Here is a 16,078-nt window from a genome sequence, read left to right on the forward strand (position 1 = left end):
TACTGCCCTGATGATGATGATGAGAAGACTAACCGGCCAGCAGCAGATGGGAGAGCAGGGAATGAAGCAGAAGCGAGTAAATCCGGGGGAGAGTTTGGAAACGTATCGATTCTCGCCATGGCTGGACGACTACTGCGATTTGGCAACTAGTACTCGTTTCGGTTCCCAGGTTTCTGTAATCTGTGCGCGAATGCGTATCTCACGGGATTTTTGCTTTGTCTAGGCAGACACCGCTACGGCTCCTTCGCGTCCTTGCCTGCCTTCCACAAACTTCGTTCATGGAGGTTCAGAAATGTGTATGAGTAGTTGAGGTTTGAGTACACGGCTAGCCAGCTCTCCTTCGGTGTCAGGAGTTTTCGATTAAAAACTAAATAATCTTCTTCGGAAAAGAAGATATGAAACTACAAACACTCCAATGCAGTGGGAAATATGAAAAATGAAAATGAGTGATGTCTTTGGTTCTCAGTTCGTGAGCCACTGACTCAAACTCAAGTCGTGCGAAACCTTGACACAATTTGAGAATTTCATCTCCATGGCTCCATGCTTATTACTGGCCTGCAAGGGTCAATCCAGGTTACCAAACAGCTATAAAACGTTCGGCTGTCAGTTTTCATCTTTTCAAGTTTCGCGAGATTCATAACCTTACTAGCACCTACTACTATTGCCAGTGACTACAAAACCAACTCATTGCAGTACTGAAGCATTGGACTTCTTAATCGTCCAATTCACCGTGCTAACTTCATCTTGCAAGACATATTACTACTCCGTCCGTTTGGAGTAGTATACTAGCTAGATGGACTTAATAATTTTTTCGTCTAGTTTCCCCTTCGAAGATGGAATATCTGCAGTCTTCCGCAGCTAATTACTGCCTCGCTCGGTACATTCATTTCGGTATTTGAAAACCGTTCTGGAGAAGTAATGAGGCCGCCAGGGAGCTGTAATGAACGTCTGATCGCGTAGCCTCTCACCATGCATGCTTCTAATTTACATTTCGGTCCACTATTTTTGCAGCAGCAGTAGTAGAAATTTTGAAATACTTATTTTTATGCAGCAGCAGCAGCAGCAGCAGCAATTTACTACGTTATGTGCCCCCTCAGTACATAAACGTTGCCTTTTTGTATGACTTATTTGACCCTCAATATCTCAAACTTTCTTTCAGCGTTTTTTCTCACGAATAATACACCATACTAATTATACTCCACTAACAAGAGTGTTCCCCGACTCAGTTGATTTAGTTAAACTTGGTCAAAGCTTGTTCGACGCCACGGTGACCCGTGAGGAGTCCAGGGCCGCTGGGGGTTAGCGGAGTTCCAGCTATCCGTTTAGTACAGCTTCAGCTTCTACTACGGTTCCTGTAGCGAAGCTGAAGCTATTTTTAAAATAGTTTGGCAAAATATGGGCTGCGGGAGAAGCTGGATAAAACTACGATTTCCGGCTTCTCCTCCTTAGTGTAAGTTGGAAACAGCTTCACCAGGTGCTTTATAAGAAAATACCCCTTTGACACAATTTCATATAAAGTTCTTTTCGAAGCTCTTCAAGAAGCTGCGCCAAAGAGACTCCTATTCTGCCACCAGTAGGGCCTATTTCGTTCAGATCTGGTCGAGACACAAGAGGGTCTTGGAGGAGTCATGGAACATCTAATGAAAGTTTGGAGCAAACATTAAGTGAACATCAATTGTTGTCATATTTATTTTTTAGAAATAAATACCGTCAAAAAAATTTATATGCTTCAGATCTTAATAAGTGAAATGGACGGCCAACAGAAAATACTCGGCAAGATCAGCTTATCGGGCATAATTCTTCGGCTCCGCCGCAACGAAACTGCAGCCGCTGATTTGGAAGCCGTGGGCACCGCAGAAATGCAAGTTCTTCGCATGGCTCATCAACAAAAATAGAGTATGGACGTAGGATCGCTTGGCAACCAGGGGCTGGCCGAGGAACAGCGTTTGCCCTCTTTGTCGGCATGAATCGGAATCTGTGCACCAACTGCTAGTCACGTGCCATTTCACAAGGCGAGTGTGGAGTCTAATCACTGGTACCACGAGCTGCTCCCAAGCCATTGGAGCATCACGCATTCAGTTAGAGAGTGGTGGCACATGATGGGGAACCTTCGGGGCGTGCCACCAAGAGCGCTCAAATCCCTCCTCCTGCTGGACAACTGGGAGATCCGGAAAGAGAGAAATGCAAGAACTTTCAACCGGTAGGAGACATCGCCGACAACGCTCCTGAGAAAAATCAAGGAGGAGGCGCGGGCGTGGGGAATTGTGGGAGCCAGACACCAGGCGGATCTTGTCGGAGTCTACTGGTAGGCCGCCGGCCGCGTTTGTACAGTTTTTTGACCGCTGTCTTTTCGCTTTACTATTTTTTTAGAGAGCCTTCCGTGGCCTCTCGCTTGTAACTCCTTCTTTATTAATAGAAATACGCATAGTCTGTGCTTGTTCATTAAAAAAATTAATCAGTGAACATTCAGTGAACATCAATTTGGGATATTGCTTTTGATTTGAATTTTATAAAGGCTATGTTATCGCATAATTTTGCTATACCTTGACAGCTGTGCAATTTATCAGCAATTCATGTTTTATTTTTATTGAGTTTGCGTGATAACATATGGATTATATTGTTTCCAGTTTTCAACCATCAACTGTGAATGCTGGTTATCAAAGGTTTGCAAAGTACCCCCCACCCCCACACCCCGAAAAAATAAAATAAAAGAAGAAATGACCATGGGACGTCCATTTAGTTTAACCTGAATGGATATGATGACTTATTTAACTCCGTGAAATATATATTTGTATTTTTTAGAGAAATAGATAAATAGGAAAAATATTCTTCTATTAGATTTAACTTCGTATTAAATCCAACTTTCCTACCTGAAGTAACATGACAATGGGTGTGAGATCTAACGTAGTCCTTTCCCCTAATGTGATTCTTTTTAACGTGGAAAAAAAACTAACCTGAGGCGCGAGACAAACTTTAAATAAACTTCCCTGTAACCATAATGGTGTCTTATTTTTTTTTAAAAAAATGCTGTGACTTTTAATTAACTTGGTATGTGTTTTTTGATATTACTTTTGGTCTGAATGTTATCAAGGCTATGCTATATCGCATAATTTTGCTGCTCCGTGATTCATGTGCAATCTGGTAGCAATCCATGTTTATTTTTATGGAGTCCACATTACAACATACATATCGATTCCAATTTTTAACCCTTAACTATCAAACTGTTTACTCCCCTTGGTCATTTGAATCCGAGCTGAGGTGGATGGTAGCTTTAGAAAGTTTGCAAAGTCAGCCCTCTCTTTCGGTCTTTTCATATTGGATCTTGGTCCTCAAACACCCCTTTAACAGGCAAACACGCAGGAAGATTGGATTTCAGCCAACACATTAAGGCCCCTCTAGTTTGCTCACCGTCCGTTTGTTCAGTCCAGTGCCCCTCTCCCCTATTATACGATGCACGGACCTGGCCTTCTAAACATAATTCATCATCTAATAAGATGTACGAGAACCGTCAAACAGAGAAGTTACTGTTTCTGTCTCCTTCGATAATAAGTCCATATCTCACAAACAACAGGTCCACGGTGCATTAATTTTGGTTGTGATGTAGATCCACAGGCCCATATCTACTGACAAAGTTTTAGGTCATCCCGACACCATTTCACCACCCAAGCTAATTATCTTTCATCTATCAGAATTGCTTTGTGTTGAAGTGCAGTCATCCGAACTAACAAAACTTACTCAACCAATCATCAAACCAACTGACCAGATTGAAGTGATCTAATTGTATAACTTGTTCATCAAGTTTGGTGCTGATACAAGCACGTTTGAGCCTCCAATCGCTGACTTAAGCGCGACCAGTTTAGAGCCACAAAATCTAGACAAAGTTGTTTCTTATTCTTCTTTCTCTATTTAGATCCTCCAACATTGGGCTTGTCCTATTTAGATCCTCCAAAAACAGCGTTGTTTTATTGTGTTGGGCAGCCCAACCAGTACTCATGGGTTCATGGCCTGGCAAGTGCTAAGGGTTTGCTATCTGTATTCATACGAGTGCATACCACAAATTTGTTGACACGCATTTGCTAGCACTCTCTCTAGTAAAACAGAAAGCTTCCGTAGTCTTCTAGTATTTAGTAGACCTTTTCCTCAATAAATCCAATCTGAAGCAAAAGTCTATGTTTTCTCAAACAGTAATTATCTTTCGCCTGAAAATACTGGCATTTTATTTTGTAGTTCCTAATAACTCCACCTTTGAGGCTTGCTCTCGCCATCAACCCGATATCCAGTAGATACTACTCCAGTCTACTGAACTGTTGAATCCAGTATGACCACACCACAATTTCCCGTGTAGGTACTAATTACTGCTTACGCTTTGACGCTCCTAGTTACGAAATGGCGTAAACTGGCACTACACATTAATGGATGACTTCAAGAAAAAAACATTAATCGATGACTTCTCCAAGAAAAAAACATTAATCGATGAGACGCATCATCAACTTTTGATGTCCAATTCATCGCAAAATGGAGGAGGTTGGCTCAGTATTGAAGGCGCGGGGGTGACAATACGGTGAATATCGGTTGGTATTGGGTTTGATTTCTAATTCCGAATTCAAGGATATCCAAATATCCGATATTCGAAGCTACTAATTTCAATTCCGAATTCTGAGCCTGAATATCTACGTGCAAACGTAGTGCAAGTGTATATGTTTTTGCCACAACACCAAACAATAATTCTCTCTTTTGCCTGAAAATAATTGCATTTTGTTCTGTAGTTCTTATCTTTTAGAGGTAGAAACCATAATATGATATTCTGTGTTATCCTAAATACCTCCACCTTTGAGGCTTGCTCTCGCCATGTTAACCTGGCCGGCTTTCACCCTTATTTTGTGACTTCCTGCAAAGTATCCACCCGATATCCAGTGGCTACGTACTACTCGTCTCAAGTCTCAACGGAACTGTCGAATCCAGTATGACCACACTACGTACAATTTCCCGTGTAATCCAGTTACTAATTAGTAATTACTGCTTACCTCGGTAACTTAATAGGAGAATGACTCTTCGGCATTACGCTTTGACGCTCCGAGTTACGACATGGCGTGAACTGGCACTAAACATTAATCGATGACTTCTCCAAGAAAAAAACATTACTCGATGAACATTAATCATCAACTTTTGATGCATATGCTCATTCAGCACTAGTATAAATACGAGACCTCGCTCCATACACTCTCAACTAACGGATCATAAGCTTTGCTCTCGACACCGTCTCCTTCCTTCCTCACACAAACTCCGTCGCTAGCAGCCACGATGTCGGCGATGCGCTTCACCATGCCAGGCACCCAAGCTTCCTCCAACCCCACCACCCGCCTCACCGTCCGCTTCGGCTCCGCCACGATCGACACCACGGTCACCCGCGACGCCGCTGCCGCCGATGAGTGGGTCCGCGCCGTACGCGCCGCCCACCCGCGCGGCGGCGGCCCTCTCATCGTCGGCCTGGACTGCGAGTGGAAGCCCAACTACCGCAGCTGGACGACCTCCAGGGTGGCCGTCCTCCAGCTCTGCGCCGGCGCCCGCTGCCTCGTCCTCCAGCTCTTCTACGTCGACCGCGTCCCGGCGTCCGTCCGGAGCCTCCTCGCCGACCGCGACGTGCGGCTCGTCGGCATCGGCGTCGGCGAGGACGCCGCGAGGCTAGCCGCCGACTACGGCCTCGCTTGCGCCGCGCCGGTCGACCTGGAGGCCCGCTGCAACGACCACCTGGGACGCTGCGCTGGCGGGAGGAGACTGGGGCTCAAGGGCTTTGCCAGGGAGGTGCTGGGGCTGGTCATGGAGAAGCCCCGCGGTGTGACCATGAGCAACTGGGAGAAGCATGACCTCGACGAGGCCCAGATCCGGTACGCGTGCATCGACGCGTACGTGTCTTACAAGCTGGGCGAGAGGGTCCTCATCACCAGCTGATCCAATGGATCAACTGGATTGGATTGTCGTGTTATCTGCTTCGCTCGTGTTCTTTGTTTACCCTATCTATCTATCTATCTATCTATCCATCTATCTATCTATCTATATGTATTGGGTTACTACTTGGATTAAATGGAGTTTCTTTCCGCAAGGTCGTGCAGAGGTTCTGTGTTTACCACATGATGTGCTGTGAGGCCATGATATTATATTTTATGGAAAAACATATTTTAGGAAAGCTTGCCAGTAACATCGAAATATATGCAGGAACCCCCTAATGTTGGAGTTAGAACATGTCAGCTTGGAAGGCATTTATCCTATCTAGTCAAAATGCTGTGTTCCTGGATGGTGCTAAACCAAAAGTGGTTCGAACGATTCTCCAAAGCAATGTAGCATAACGACATTGGAAAATCATTGGTTCCATGAAGATCAAATGCCCACCATCCGTGAGCTTTCATCATCAACATGTCACAGTCTGTTACCTGATTTCCCAGAGACTCGAGTCTGTAATCTGTTTATATCCCCTAATGGAGTTCCCGTGTGGAGCCGAGCTCAAAGCAGGGAATCTAACCATTGACGACGAGCTTCTCATCAGTTAGCAAGAGAAGATCACGACCGGATTAACGAATTCAGCAGGTAGCACGTTGACGGGCCCCCCGGGGAGGCCCAGCGCTGCATCAGCGGCCCAACAAGACCCTCTCGCCCAGCCTGTAGGACACGTAGGCGTCGACGACGGCGTACCCGATCTGGCCCCGCTCCAGGTCACGCTTCTCCCAGTCGCTCATGGCGACGGCGTCGGGCTTCTCCATGTTGAGGTCCAGCACCTCCTTGGCGTACTCCTTGAGGCCCAGCCTGCCGCCCCCGCCCACGAGGCCCAGGTAGTCGTCGCAGGGGCCCGCCAACTCCACGGGCGCCGCGCACACGAGCCCGTGGTCGGCGGCCAGCCTCGCGGCGGCGCCCACGACGCCGACGCCCACGAACCGCACCCGCGGGTCGCGGAGGAACGCCCTCAGCACCTCCGGGACGCGGCCGAGGTAGAGCAGCTGGAGGACGAGGCAGCCGGCGGCGCCGCCCGCGCAGAGCTGGAGGACGGCCGCCCGGGGGGCCATCCACGCGGGGCCCCGGGCGGGCTGCTGCTGCTTGTTCCACTTGCAGTCGAGGCCGACGACGAGGGGCGCGCCGCGCGGGTGGGAGGCGCGGAGGCCCCGGACCCAGGCGTCCGCGACCGCGGCGTCGCGGGTGACGGTGGCCGCGATCTCGACGGACCCGAAGCAGAAGGTGGAGACGGAGATCGCCGCCCTCGGCATTTTTTTTTTTGGTAGCTGATGATCGGGGGGCGCATGCATGAGCTAATCACATCTACTACTTGATCTGATTGGCACTTCCTTTTGGAGAAGGGTCCCCGGCAATGGATTAGACGCAAGTAATCCCGAAAAGGAGTCCCCATTGGATAAACCCGATTGGCCTATTTTCAACTCGATCGTTATACGGGAGTCGTGTGGCGGTTTTACTGCTAGCTCCCGTTGAAAATGTATGGATCAAAGACCGAGCTGGCTAAATGCACATACAGGAGGGGGCAGAATGGTGATATTTGTGATAAAAAAAATTAATCAACCTCGAGCTGGCCCATCATTATTAGGCTGGCTGTCAGTTGGCCACCTGTCTTGGTTAATATTTGCCATTTTAACTTACTTATCATCAAATAACAAAAAGTACAGCTAAGTTTATGCACCACAGAGGACAAAACAATAAACTTCACTTTATGGTAACATGAAAAGTTGTGAAATCCTTTCCTGCACGAATCACTTCACGAAATTCTAAAGTTGTGAAAACCTTTCCTACAAAATCCATTCCTACTACGTGTCTACAGCTTATACCTAAATAATTTTCTACTTACATGGCATACACTAAGAGTCCTTGGTTGGGGGTATTTGCAGATTTGAAACTGCGTATTGTTATCCTTCCAGTTCCAGATAATGGTATCTACTCTCCTGCCCGTCGTGAGAAACACAAGTATCTTTCCATTTGAACCACCAACGACAACGGGTACGTAAAATTTTAAGCTATTTAACTAGTGTAGTTAATCGGAGCGATTAATGTTGAAATATGCAAATATTTAACTAGTGTAGTTAATGGTTACGATTAGCTAGTGTACATTTTAGGTGTAGCGGTAGTGAACAGTAGCGAAATTACTGATCGAGAAATTACTAAACTAAATTAACGTAAAATAGTATCAGCGTTACTGATATTTTTCAGTAATTAGCTAAGTGTTGCACACCTAGAGTGTACAATAGCATATGAGAACATCTTTATTTGTAATTACGCATTTATTTAGATATGAATATTGTAATAATGTGGCGCTCTAGGAACTAGTAACCTACACAATACAATATAGATGTACAGATATCCTAAAACGCATGGTCATCCGTGTACCTATAAAGGAACATGTTATATACTTATTATTTTCTCAACTTTAATTTTTCTTTATCATTTTTATTGGATACACTATCACTTTGCATAAAAAATGTAAATATTTAAAATTTGACGTGAAACCAATTTCTTGAAAAAGAAGCGTTTTAGAAACACCCAGCTAGCCTAGAAATATTTTTTTATCTTCAAACACCTTCAATCAATATTTCAAAATAAATCCAGACCATTGAATTTCTGATGAATCTGGATATTTTGCATATTTATTATTTTTAAAAAAATAACCCTGACCAACCCGTTTGCATCACCGCCAGCCCAACCCACCCGCATCTGTTGTCCAGCTCCAGTTCTCCTCCGCGCTCGACCGCTATCGGCGACTCCGCGCCCCGCTCGAACCCCCGCGTCCCACACGCGCGTGCTACCTCCGCCTTGCTCCTCGTGCTCGACCAACTCTGGCGACACCACTCCGACGCTCGGTCTCCGCGCCTTGGCTCGACGCTAGCACTCTCCCATCGCGGTGGTCCAGATCTGCTTAGGAGTGAAGGCGCTGCTGCGCGCCGTCCTCCTCAAGAGCGTCGAGGATGAGCATGAGCATGTAAGGTGCCACTCGATGAAGGTGTGACCCGCTTCCCCTAGACCACTTACTTTTCCTCTCTGCCCCGTCTTCCCAAAATAACTGCAGCTTCTACAAAGACAATCTGACATCCTGCAAGCACTCGCCTAGCTCCACGATGGCGTCTGAGCATAGGTATTTCTGCGGTGGCAATTGGTTGGGGGCATGGCATTGAAGACGCCCTAATTCTCATCACTCATGAATAGTAATGGATCTAGACTTTAAAAATTAGGTGTATATAATCTCTAAAATATTTTTTTACTTAATCATATTCTAAATAAAAGTTAAATAAAAATTATTATAGCTTGTTTGAAATATATATTATTTTGCAAGCTAAAAGTTATTACTTAAACCTACATTCTGTTTCTCTTTAGTCAATAGCTTCTGAAGATTAAATAATAAAGATTTCACATATCTTGTGTACGGTCATCTAGTATTTTATTTATAGCTTATGTTAGTTGTTACAGAGCTACCACATAAAATATCTATCAATGTGATATTTTGCTCCACTATATGATTTGAAGTGTTGCAGGGCATATTTTCTAATACTTAGGTAGAATAAAAAATTTTTTGCTGGAACAGTTTGTTATAATTCTAGCAAATATGCCCGTGCATTGCTATGGCTGATACTGTAAAGTATTTATCAACCTTATAGGTTTAAATATCATCACGATATAATTAAATTTCATATGACGACATCTTGTTCAAAATCCTTTCAAATAAAATTTTGACCAATAACACTTCTTAACACTTCTATACATACCACCCGTCCCCCTTCCTTAAAAAATCTCCCTATCATCCTTCACGATGCTGGCTGTCGTGATGTTAACTACAGCAACGACGAGGGTGCCTACATATTAGCATGCATGCTCATCCCGACACCGTAATCTGCTGACCTGCTAATTTATACCTGCTGACCTGCTAAGCATTCAGGGTTCACCCCTATCTCTAATTATATTATCAGAAAAGCTCAAGACTCATGAGCATTTATATTTAACTTGTAAAAAATTTAATTAAACTAAGCTATACTTAGAATCAAGCTAAACTTGAACCTAACCTGGAGCTCGCGAGCTCCAACGTTATTCGATGAAGCTCGAGTATTTCAGTTTTGCGTGGCATGGCACGTACATGCACCCTGCTACCTCTTTTAATTAAATTTCCAAATCGTCGAAAGTTGAAATAATATAGCTAGAGGCTAAAGCATTGCCTAGCAAGCTAATGTATTGCACAAGCTAAAATAGGTACAAAATAATACTCACTCTATTCTATTTTGATAGTTCTATTTCATCTTCATCTTGTATAATAATCACCAAGAAGAATATTGCTTATCATTTTATTAATCATGACTCCTCGTTTTCGATGTTATCATATACATACACTAATCTTTTTTCAAGAGAAATTACTCTACACGAGAATCGAACGGCTATCTATACTATTCCTAAGATGTCAATTCAAATGATTATCAAAAGAGAATAATTCAATTTTGAAAATAGAACTATTAAAAAGAAAATAGAGGGAATAAAGCTAAATGTCCAGATATGCTTTTCTTTCTATTTATTTATCGAATAAAATGCGTCCGTTAGGCCAATATCAGTGCATAGTTTTATCGTATTATTACGAAGACTGTAAACTTGGTAACCGAACCGGATAGGTGTTATGGGATAAAATTTCTCTCACATTCCATTCCATGAAACTCTAATTTCTCTGTAATTATCCTGCTATGTTAGCAAATTTATTGATGTGGCATAACATTTAACGCTGGTAAAATTTGTACCGAGACTAGTTTTATATATATCTTCTTATTTATTATTAAAACTGCTGCTGTAAATCATCTATTATTAATACTGCTCGTTCTGTTGGTGAGTCAAACATATCGAGCTCAGACCGACCTCGGCTCCGGCAGCTTTAGTTTTTTCCTTTTTCAGCTGTAGGCTCATTGACAGCCCTCCCTCGCTCAGGGCTCAGCCGCTCAGGTTCATCTCCTCCCTCTGTTTCTTAAACCTTTTCCTTCTCTCGGACTCTCTCCTCCCTCGCTCTTCCTTCCCTGGCGGCGACGACTGGGCGAGCGGCGGCGCCATTTGTCCTGTCTTCGCCCAGCCCGTTGCCGGCGATGAGCGCATCCTCCAGGTATGCCCGCCCCTTCTCTTTCCTTCTGCTGTGCGTGACGGAGCACCCCAAACCCTAACAAAACTATTTCTATTCGGATCTGAATCCAGTTACATTATATTACCTACTAACTTCGATTTCGTTTGCAAGAATTATCGGGTGCACATGTGTACACCCATGTCCTATGCTGGGTCCGCCCCTGCTCGTGAATGGAGACCGAGACGCGAGATTGAGGTCCCTTCATCTGTCCATAGCTTCATCAGCTCCGGACTTGTGTGTCTGAGAGGGGAACTGAGTAATTGAATCAGGATTCAACAACTGTTAGAGGTTATTGGTGCTCCTAGGGGTCACCAATGACACTCTTTACTTCAATTAGTAATTTACTTTTTAAAAATGTGTCACAAGTATGAAAACTAATATTATAATTGAACTAAAGCAGATTGGTGTTAGTGACCCTTAGGGACACCAATCCACACCTGTAACGACTTAGTGGGTTCAAGTTGGCTTCACATTTAACCATCTCTCTCTGACTGTTGCACTGATATGTTTCCCATCAGTTTTACTTGCGCTTTTATAGGCAATGAACATTTCTGATATGATTACTGAAAATTTGGATCCTAATATGGCATGGTTTTCCAGCGTAACACTTTGATTAGTAATATCTATTGAAATATATTACTTCAAATGTTGTTAATCTAGCAATACTAATCTTATGTTGTTAATCTATCAACTATGTGCACTTTTAGATATTTATATGGTCAAAGCCAAAACTGTTTGATCATCAACAGTGTTGGTTGGACTTCTATTTGGCACCAGTGGTAGTAGTTTTCAGGATTCGATTGCTTCGTGATCTTGTTGGATTAGAAGATTGCATTTTCTTTTTGTTTATTTTAGTAGATCAAGTTAACTTTTCTACTTGTCCTTTTTGTGCTGATAACTCTTGGTGTTTATAATCTGTGTGAATCTAAGATAAAGAGGATTATTGAAGCTTGTGGACAAGCAGGGCTACCTGTATGATTTATTCTGGAGGTTGGTTCTGTCTTAATTTATTGTGGAAGCATGTAGACAATTGGCTTTTTCGGATTAAGACATTGGCAATGACATGAGGAGAATCTATCCTACTTGATTTTGTAATTTGTGCAATTTTGGATTTGTTACCCCTTTTGATCCTTGCATACATTTTTATAGCTGGCTGGCATTTGATATGGATTGCCTTATATCTAACATTTTGCTGCAGGTAGTTGATTCCTAGTTGGGAAGGAGGGCTGTTTCCTTATATCTTGATCATTTAGAAATTTTCCTGCCATCCTAATGGAGGTAAATGAAGTACGCGACCAAGATACTTTGGTTGACTTGGAGAAAGGCAACTGCTTGCCACCCAGAGAGGACCATAATGGGATGGAGATTAATACAATAGCTGGACATGCAAAGACAAAGCTGCATAGCTCATGGGATGACCTTGTAGCACTGAAGGAGGATAAGAGTCACCACATATCTTGCTGCTCTTCACACTGTCAAGATTCCATTGTTAAAGGTGGAGAGTCTATGACGTCTGAAGGGGAGATTAAGGTTGGGTTTTTGGATAAAGCAGCTGGCGATAAGGAAAAGAAAAAATGGTCTAAGAAGCCACCCCGACCTCCAAGACCACCGACTCCTTCACCATTAGACCCTGCTGATCAGAAGCTCATTAGTGAACTATCTGAGCTTGCAGTGTTAAAAAGGGCTAGGATTGAGCGTATGAAGGCGTTGAAGAAGATGAAGAATTCCAAACCAGCATCTTCCATTGGGAACCTGGTAGCTTTGGTTATTACTGTTATCTTCTGCTTGTTCATACTTTGGCAAGGTATACCGACTGGTAACCTATGAGAAATGTTTACATTTGTTATTTTGTATTCACAAATGAATTCTTGTTCACCAGCGCTGGCAGCGCTTAGCAATAAATCATCTTTGTTGCTCCTGAGACCTCCTTTATGAACTAGAAATTTCTTAGTTAATCGCCATTACATTATGATAGCTGTTCGCTGTAGTTATACTTACACTTTGCAATCAATACCAAAAATAATGGTGCTTGACTAATTCCTTCAGTGTACTATTGTGCCTTTGTTGTCAAATAGCTTCAGTCATTAATTGACTTTGGCCAGAGACAACAGCCTTTTGTTACTTACTGGCAATTGCTAAGTGAGAACTGCAGGATATGTGTAAAAGCATTTATTGAGTTGAGTGGTAAAATAGTACTGCCTACTCTTAGGGCATGTAGTTTATTCAGTGTTGATGTCTTTCATTTACTATCTCCATTCCTTTCTTTACAAGCAATTAGGGCAGTGACATTGTGTCCAGTAATTCTCTTTGACTTGCTATATGATGGAACTTACCAAATATGTAATGATATCAAAGTACATTTGATGAGAAACCTACTTGTACAATTTCATGTAACAAGTCTAAATACTTGCTATGGTATTTAGCGTTACTGTTTAGGTGTGTAATGCAGAGTGGACAGTTGCATGTCCTATAGTGCCAGCTCACCACAATGATAGTTATTTGGATTCATCTTCCACAACAAGAATATCTATTTTTAATAAAATATTTTTTAGTTTCCTGAGATAAAAATTAGTTATTCGGTATCTTATCTAGTTTCTTATAAGGACATTATCTGGACTGATCTTATTTATATTTTGTTGGGGGGGGGGGGGGGCTCTAGTTAAGCAAGAAGATAAGGTCCTTACTGCCATGCCAAGGGCTTGATCTTGGGCTGCCATTCTCCCAATCTAGCTCACAATGGTACTAATGTGCTGTCAAAATTGTAAAAAAAAATTGTCTGCATGCAAGCTAGGCACCTCCTTTTCATTATCATTTGATTTTTTACTTGTGAACACTTAAAATGCACAAACTGGCTATCTACCCCAAAATTAGTGTCTATTGCTTCCGCACTAAATGTTTCTTCTCTCCTGTGCTACCCCTCTTTCAATCTTAGGGTCAATAAACAGAGAGATTGGGCCTTAGAAAACACTAAATGATGTAGGGATTCTTTAGGAAGATGTAGCCATTTCACCTTTTTTATTAAAAAAGTACTGTGATGGTGATGCACCCTGATGTCTTGCTCGCAATTTTGATTTATAATTGAACCTGATGATTAGTTGCGTTTCTTGTTCCTTGTATGTGCGTCGATATCTATTCTAGGATCTGGTTCCGCTTCCTCTGTCAATCACAAGAGCTCATTTCTTCTCTTTTTTGAGTTCTTTCAGAATTCTTCATTATCATTTTGTCATACACATGTGATTCAAAGTTTGTATTGCACAAAGCGCTGTCCTATTGAAAATACACCTAGTTCATACTTAATCAAATGTCCTACCAAGTACATAATAATGGGTGCAATGTGTTACTCAGATACTATGCTTGGATGTCAGTTCTACTTCTTTGCTTGTTTTCACCGCACCTTCACATGTACCCAGTTGTAGTAACTGCATCCATGTTTACCCAGTTGTGCTGTGTGTGTTTTACTGATGTCAGTGGTCTGACTTCATGATTTGCTGTGTGATCATTTCAATGAACAGGATTGCTGATGAAATAAATAACACACTGTAAGTCGATAGACTTCTTCAACCCTGAGTGATGATGTAAGGAGCAACAGTGCCTAAAAACTCATTGCCTTTAATTATACAGGGGTTTTCCCAAGGCATGGGGCCAGCATAAGCTTCCATAGGCCATCTATAACATCAGTCAGACCACATGGTGGTCTTATCTCCATCCAGTTCTACAAGAAGAATGTCACAGCTGTCAGCACCCGCAGTTCCTCTGCTGTTCTAAGGTGCGGCACCCCTTTCTTTGTGACATTGCATGATATGTTGCTCCTCAGTAATTTTAAAACTAGTTGCTGCTTCTCAATTATGTCCTGATATGCCCATGAAATGGAAAGTATACCCCATATATTTATTACCTTCTAAGGTACTACGGAGTTGATTTGAAGTTACTGTATCATACAGGTTGTTGTATTTGTTTTTCTTCTCCAGTTTATCTTAGAGTCGACGTACATACGGAGTTTCTCTTCTGAGAGGTAAGTCTGAAGTATGTCATCACATACCTGTCGGTTTATTTATTTATCGCACCAGTGAATATTAGACTTGATGTGCATATTAGACTTGATGTGCGTAGCATGACCTTTCCGTGCTTGCTCTGCAGAAATACTGGAATGGCTACAAGGCTGGAAACCCATGGCGAAGTCAGGAGTGTGTTAATGAGTATGATGGCTGGGCTTAGCTGTTGCCGTAGCCACGTTGTGTGCCCCCTTTGATTTGCATATGCTCCACCGAATCACCTTTTTGGCCCTCTTGCTCCCCTGGCCCTGCAAACTGTTGAAACTACCGTTTGCAGAGCACCCATCTTGTAAATTATTACGAGTTGATTGGTGATATGATGGTTTAAGCTTTATTTTTGTAAGGTGGTTTACAAAAGTGAAGGCATTTAGGAAGAGAGATATTGCTTCTTTAGTGAAATGGTTTACTTGGATGAATTTAAAGAAACTAGATCATTAGGCGCGTCGTCTTCGACGTTGTGTGAACCTAGCTGTCTGTCGCTCCGTCAGTGTCATACAATTGTCTATTGTAAGACCATCAATCAGAACTGGAGTCTGAACTTTGAATCGGTAATATATTATCGGCTGGCTATTGCTATTATGCCACACCAATTTTGTGAATAAACAATTAAAGTGGTTCTGAAATGGCCGACCGGTCACACCTGCCTGGATGGTACTACACGTACAGCAATTTCATTTCGTATGGGTGCAAGTGAAATATCGAAAGAGCCATCACTCAGAATTGAAGGCCTGAACTTTGACCAAGAACAGTGCACATATAGATACTGCTATCACGAAACACCAACTGAAGTGGATACACATGTTGCGTAACAGATTCACATTTCAAACTGTTTTAATATAGTGTTGATTTTATAGCAACTGACATCATGTCTTAATAGAAATCGAAGATTACAATC

The 16,078-nt window shown here is 42.8% G+C and overlaps 3 protein-coding genes across 7 annotated transcripts; 2 read left to right on the plus strand and 1 right to left on the minus strand.

Annotated features, from left to right (window-relative positions):
• The first annotated feature begins 5,301 nt into the window (after window positions 1-5,301).
• Window positions 5,302-5,949, plus strand: LOC112892707 (Werner Syndrome-like exonuclease). Its single transcript, XM_025959834.1, has one exon. The coding sequence runs from the start codon at window positions 5,302-5,304 to the stop codon at window positions 5,947-5,949; it is 648 nt and encodes a 215-aa protein (XP_025815619.1).
• A 674-nt stretch (window positions 5,950-6,623) lies between these two features.
• Window positions 6,624-7,253, minus strand: LOC112892708. The gene has a single exon (XM_025959835.1). It carries the CDS (start codon window positions 7,251-7,253, stop codon window positions 6,624-6,626), a length of 630 nt encoding a protein of 209 aa, XP_025815620.1.
• A 3,667-nt stretch (window positions 7,254-10,920) lies between these two features.
• On the plus strand, window positions 10,921-15,773 carry LOC112893591. 5 transcript variants are annotated; one of them, XM_025961000.1, is made up of 7 exons: window positions 10,921-11,113; window positions 11,243-11,326; window positions 12,062-12,121; window positions 12,330-12,935; window positions 14,753-14,897; window positions 15,073-15,143; window positions 15,269-15,773. In XM_025961000.1, exons 4-6 carry the CDS (start codon window positions 12,404-12,406, stop codon window positions 15,107-15,109), a joined length of 714 nt encoding a protein of 237 aa, XP_025816785.1. In that variant the 5' UTR covers window positions 10,921-11,113; window positions 11,243-11,326; window positions 12,062-12,121; window positions 12,330-12,403; the 3' UTR covers window positions 15,110-15,143; window positions 15,269-15,773. The 5 variants fall into 5 exon arrangements, with proteins under 5 accessions (XP_025816785.1, XP_025816787.1, XP_025816788.1 ...); XM_025961002.1 differs by lacking the exon at window positions 11,243-11,326; XM_025960999.1 differs by having other exon boundaries at window positions 10,922-11,113; window positions 11,243-12,121.
• Window positions 15,774-16,078: the final 305 nt, after the last annotated feature.

The sequence above is a fragment of the Panicum hallii genome, chromosome 5 (genome assembly GCF_002211085.1).
Source record: "Panicum hallii strain FIL2 chromosome 5, PHallii_v3.1, whole genome shotgun sequence".
NCBI lineage: Eukaryota > Viridiplantae > Streptophyta > Magnoliopsida > Poales > Poaceae > Panicum > Panicum hallii.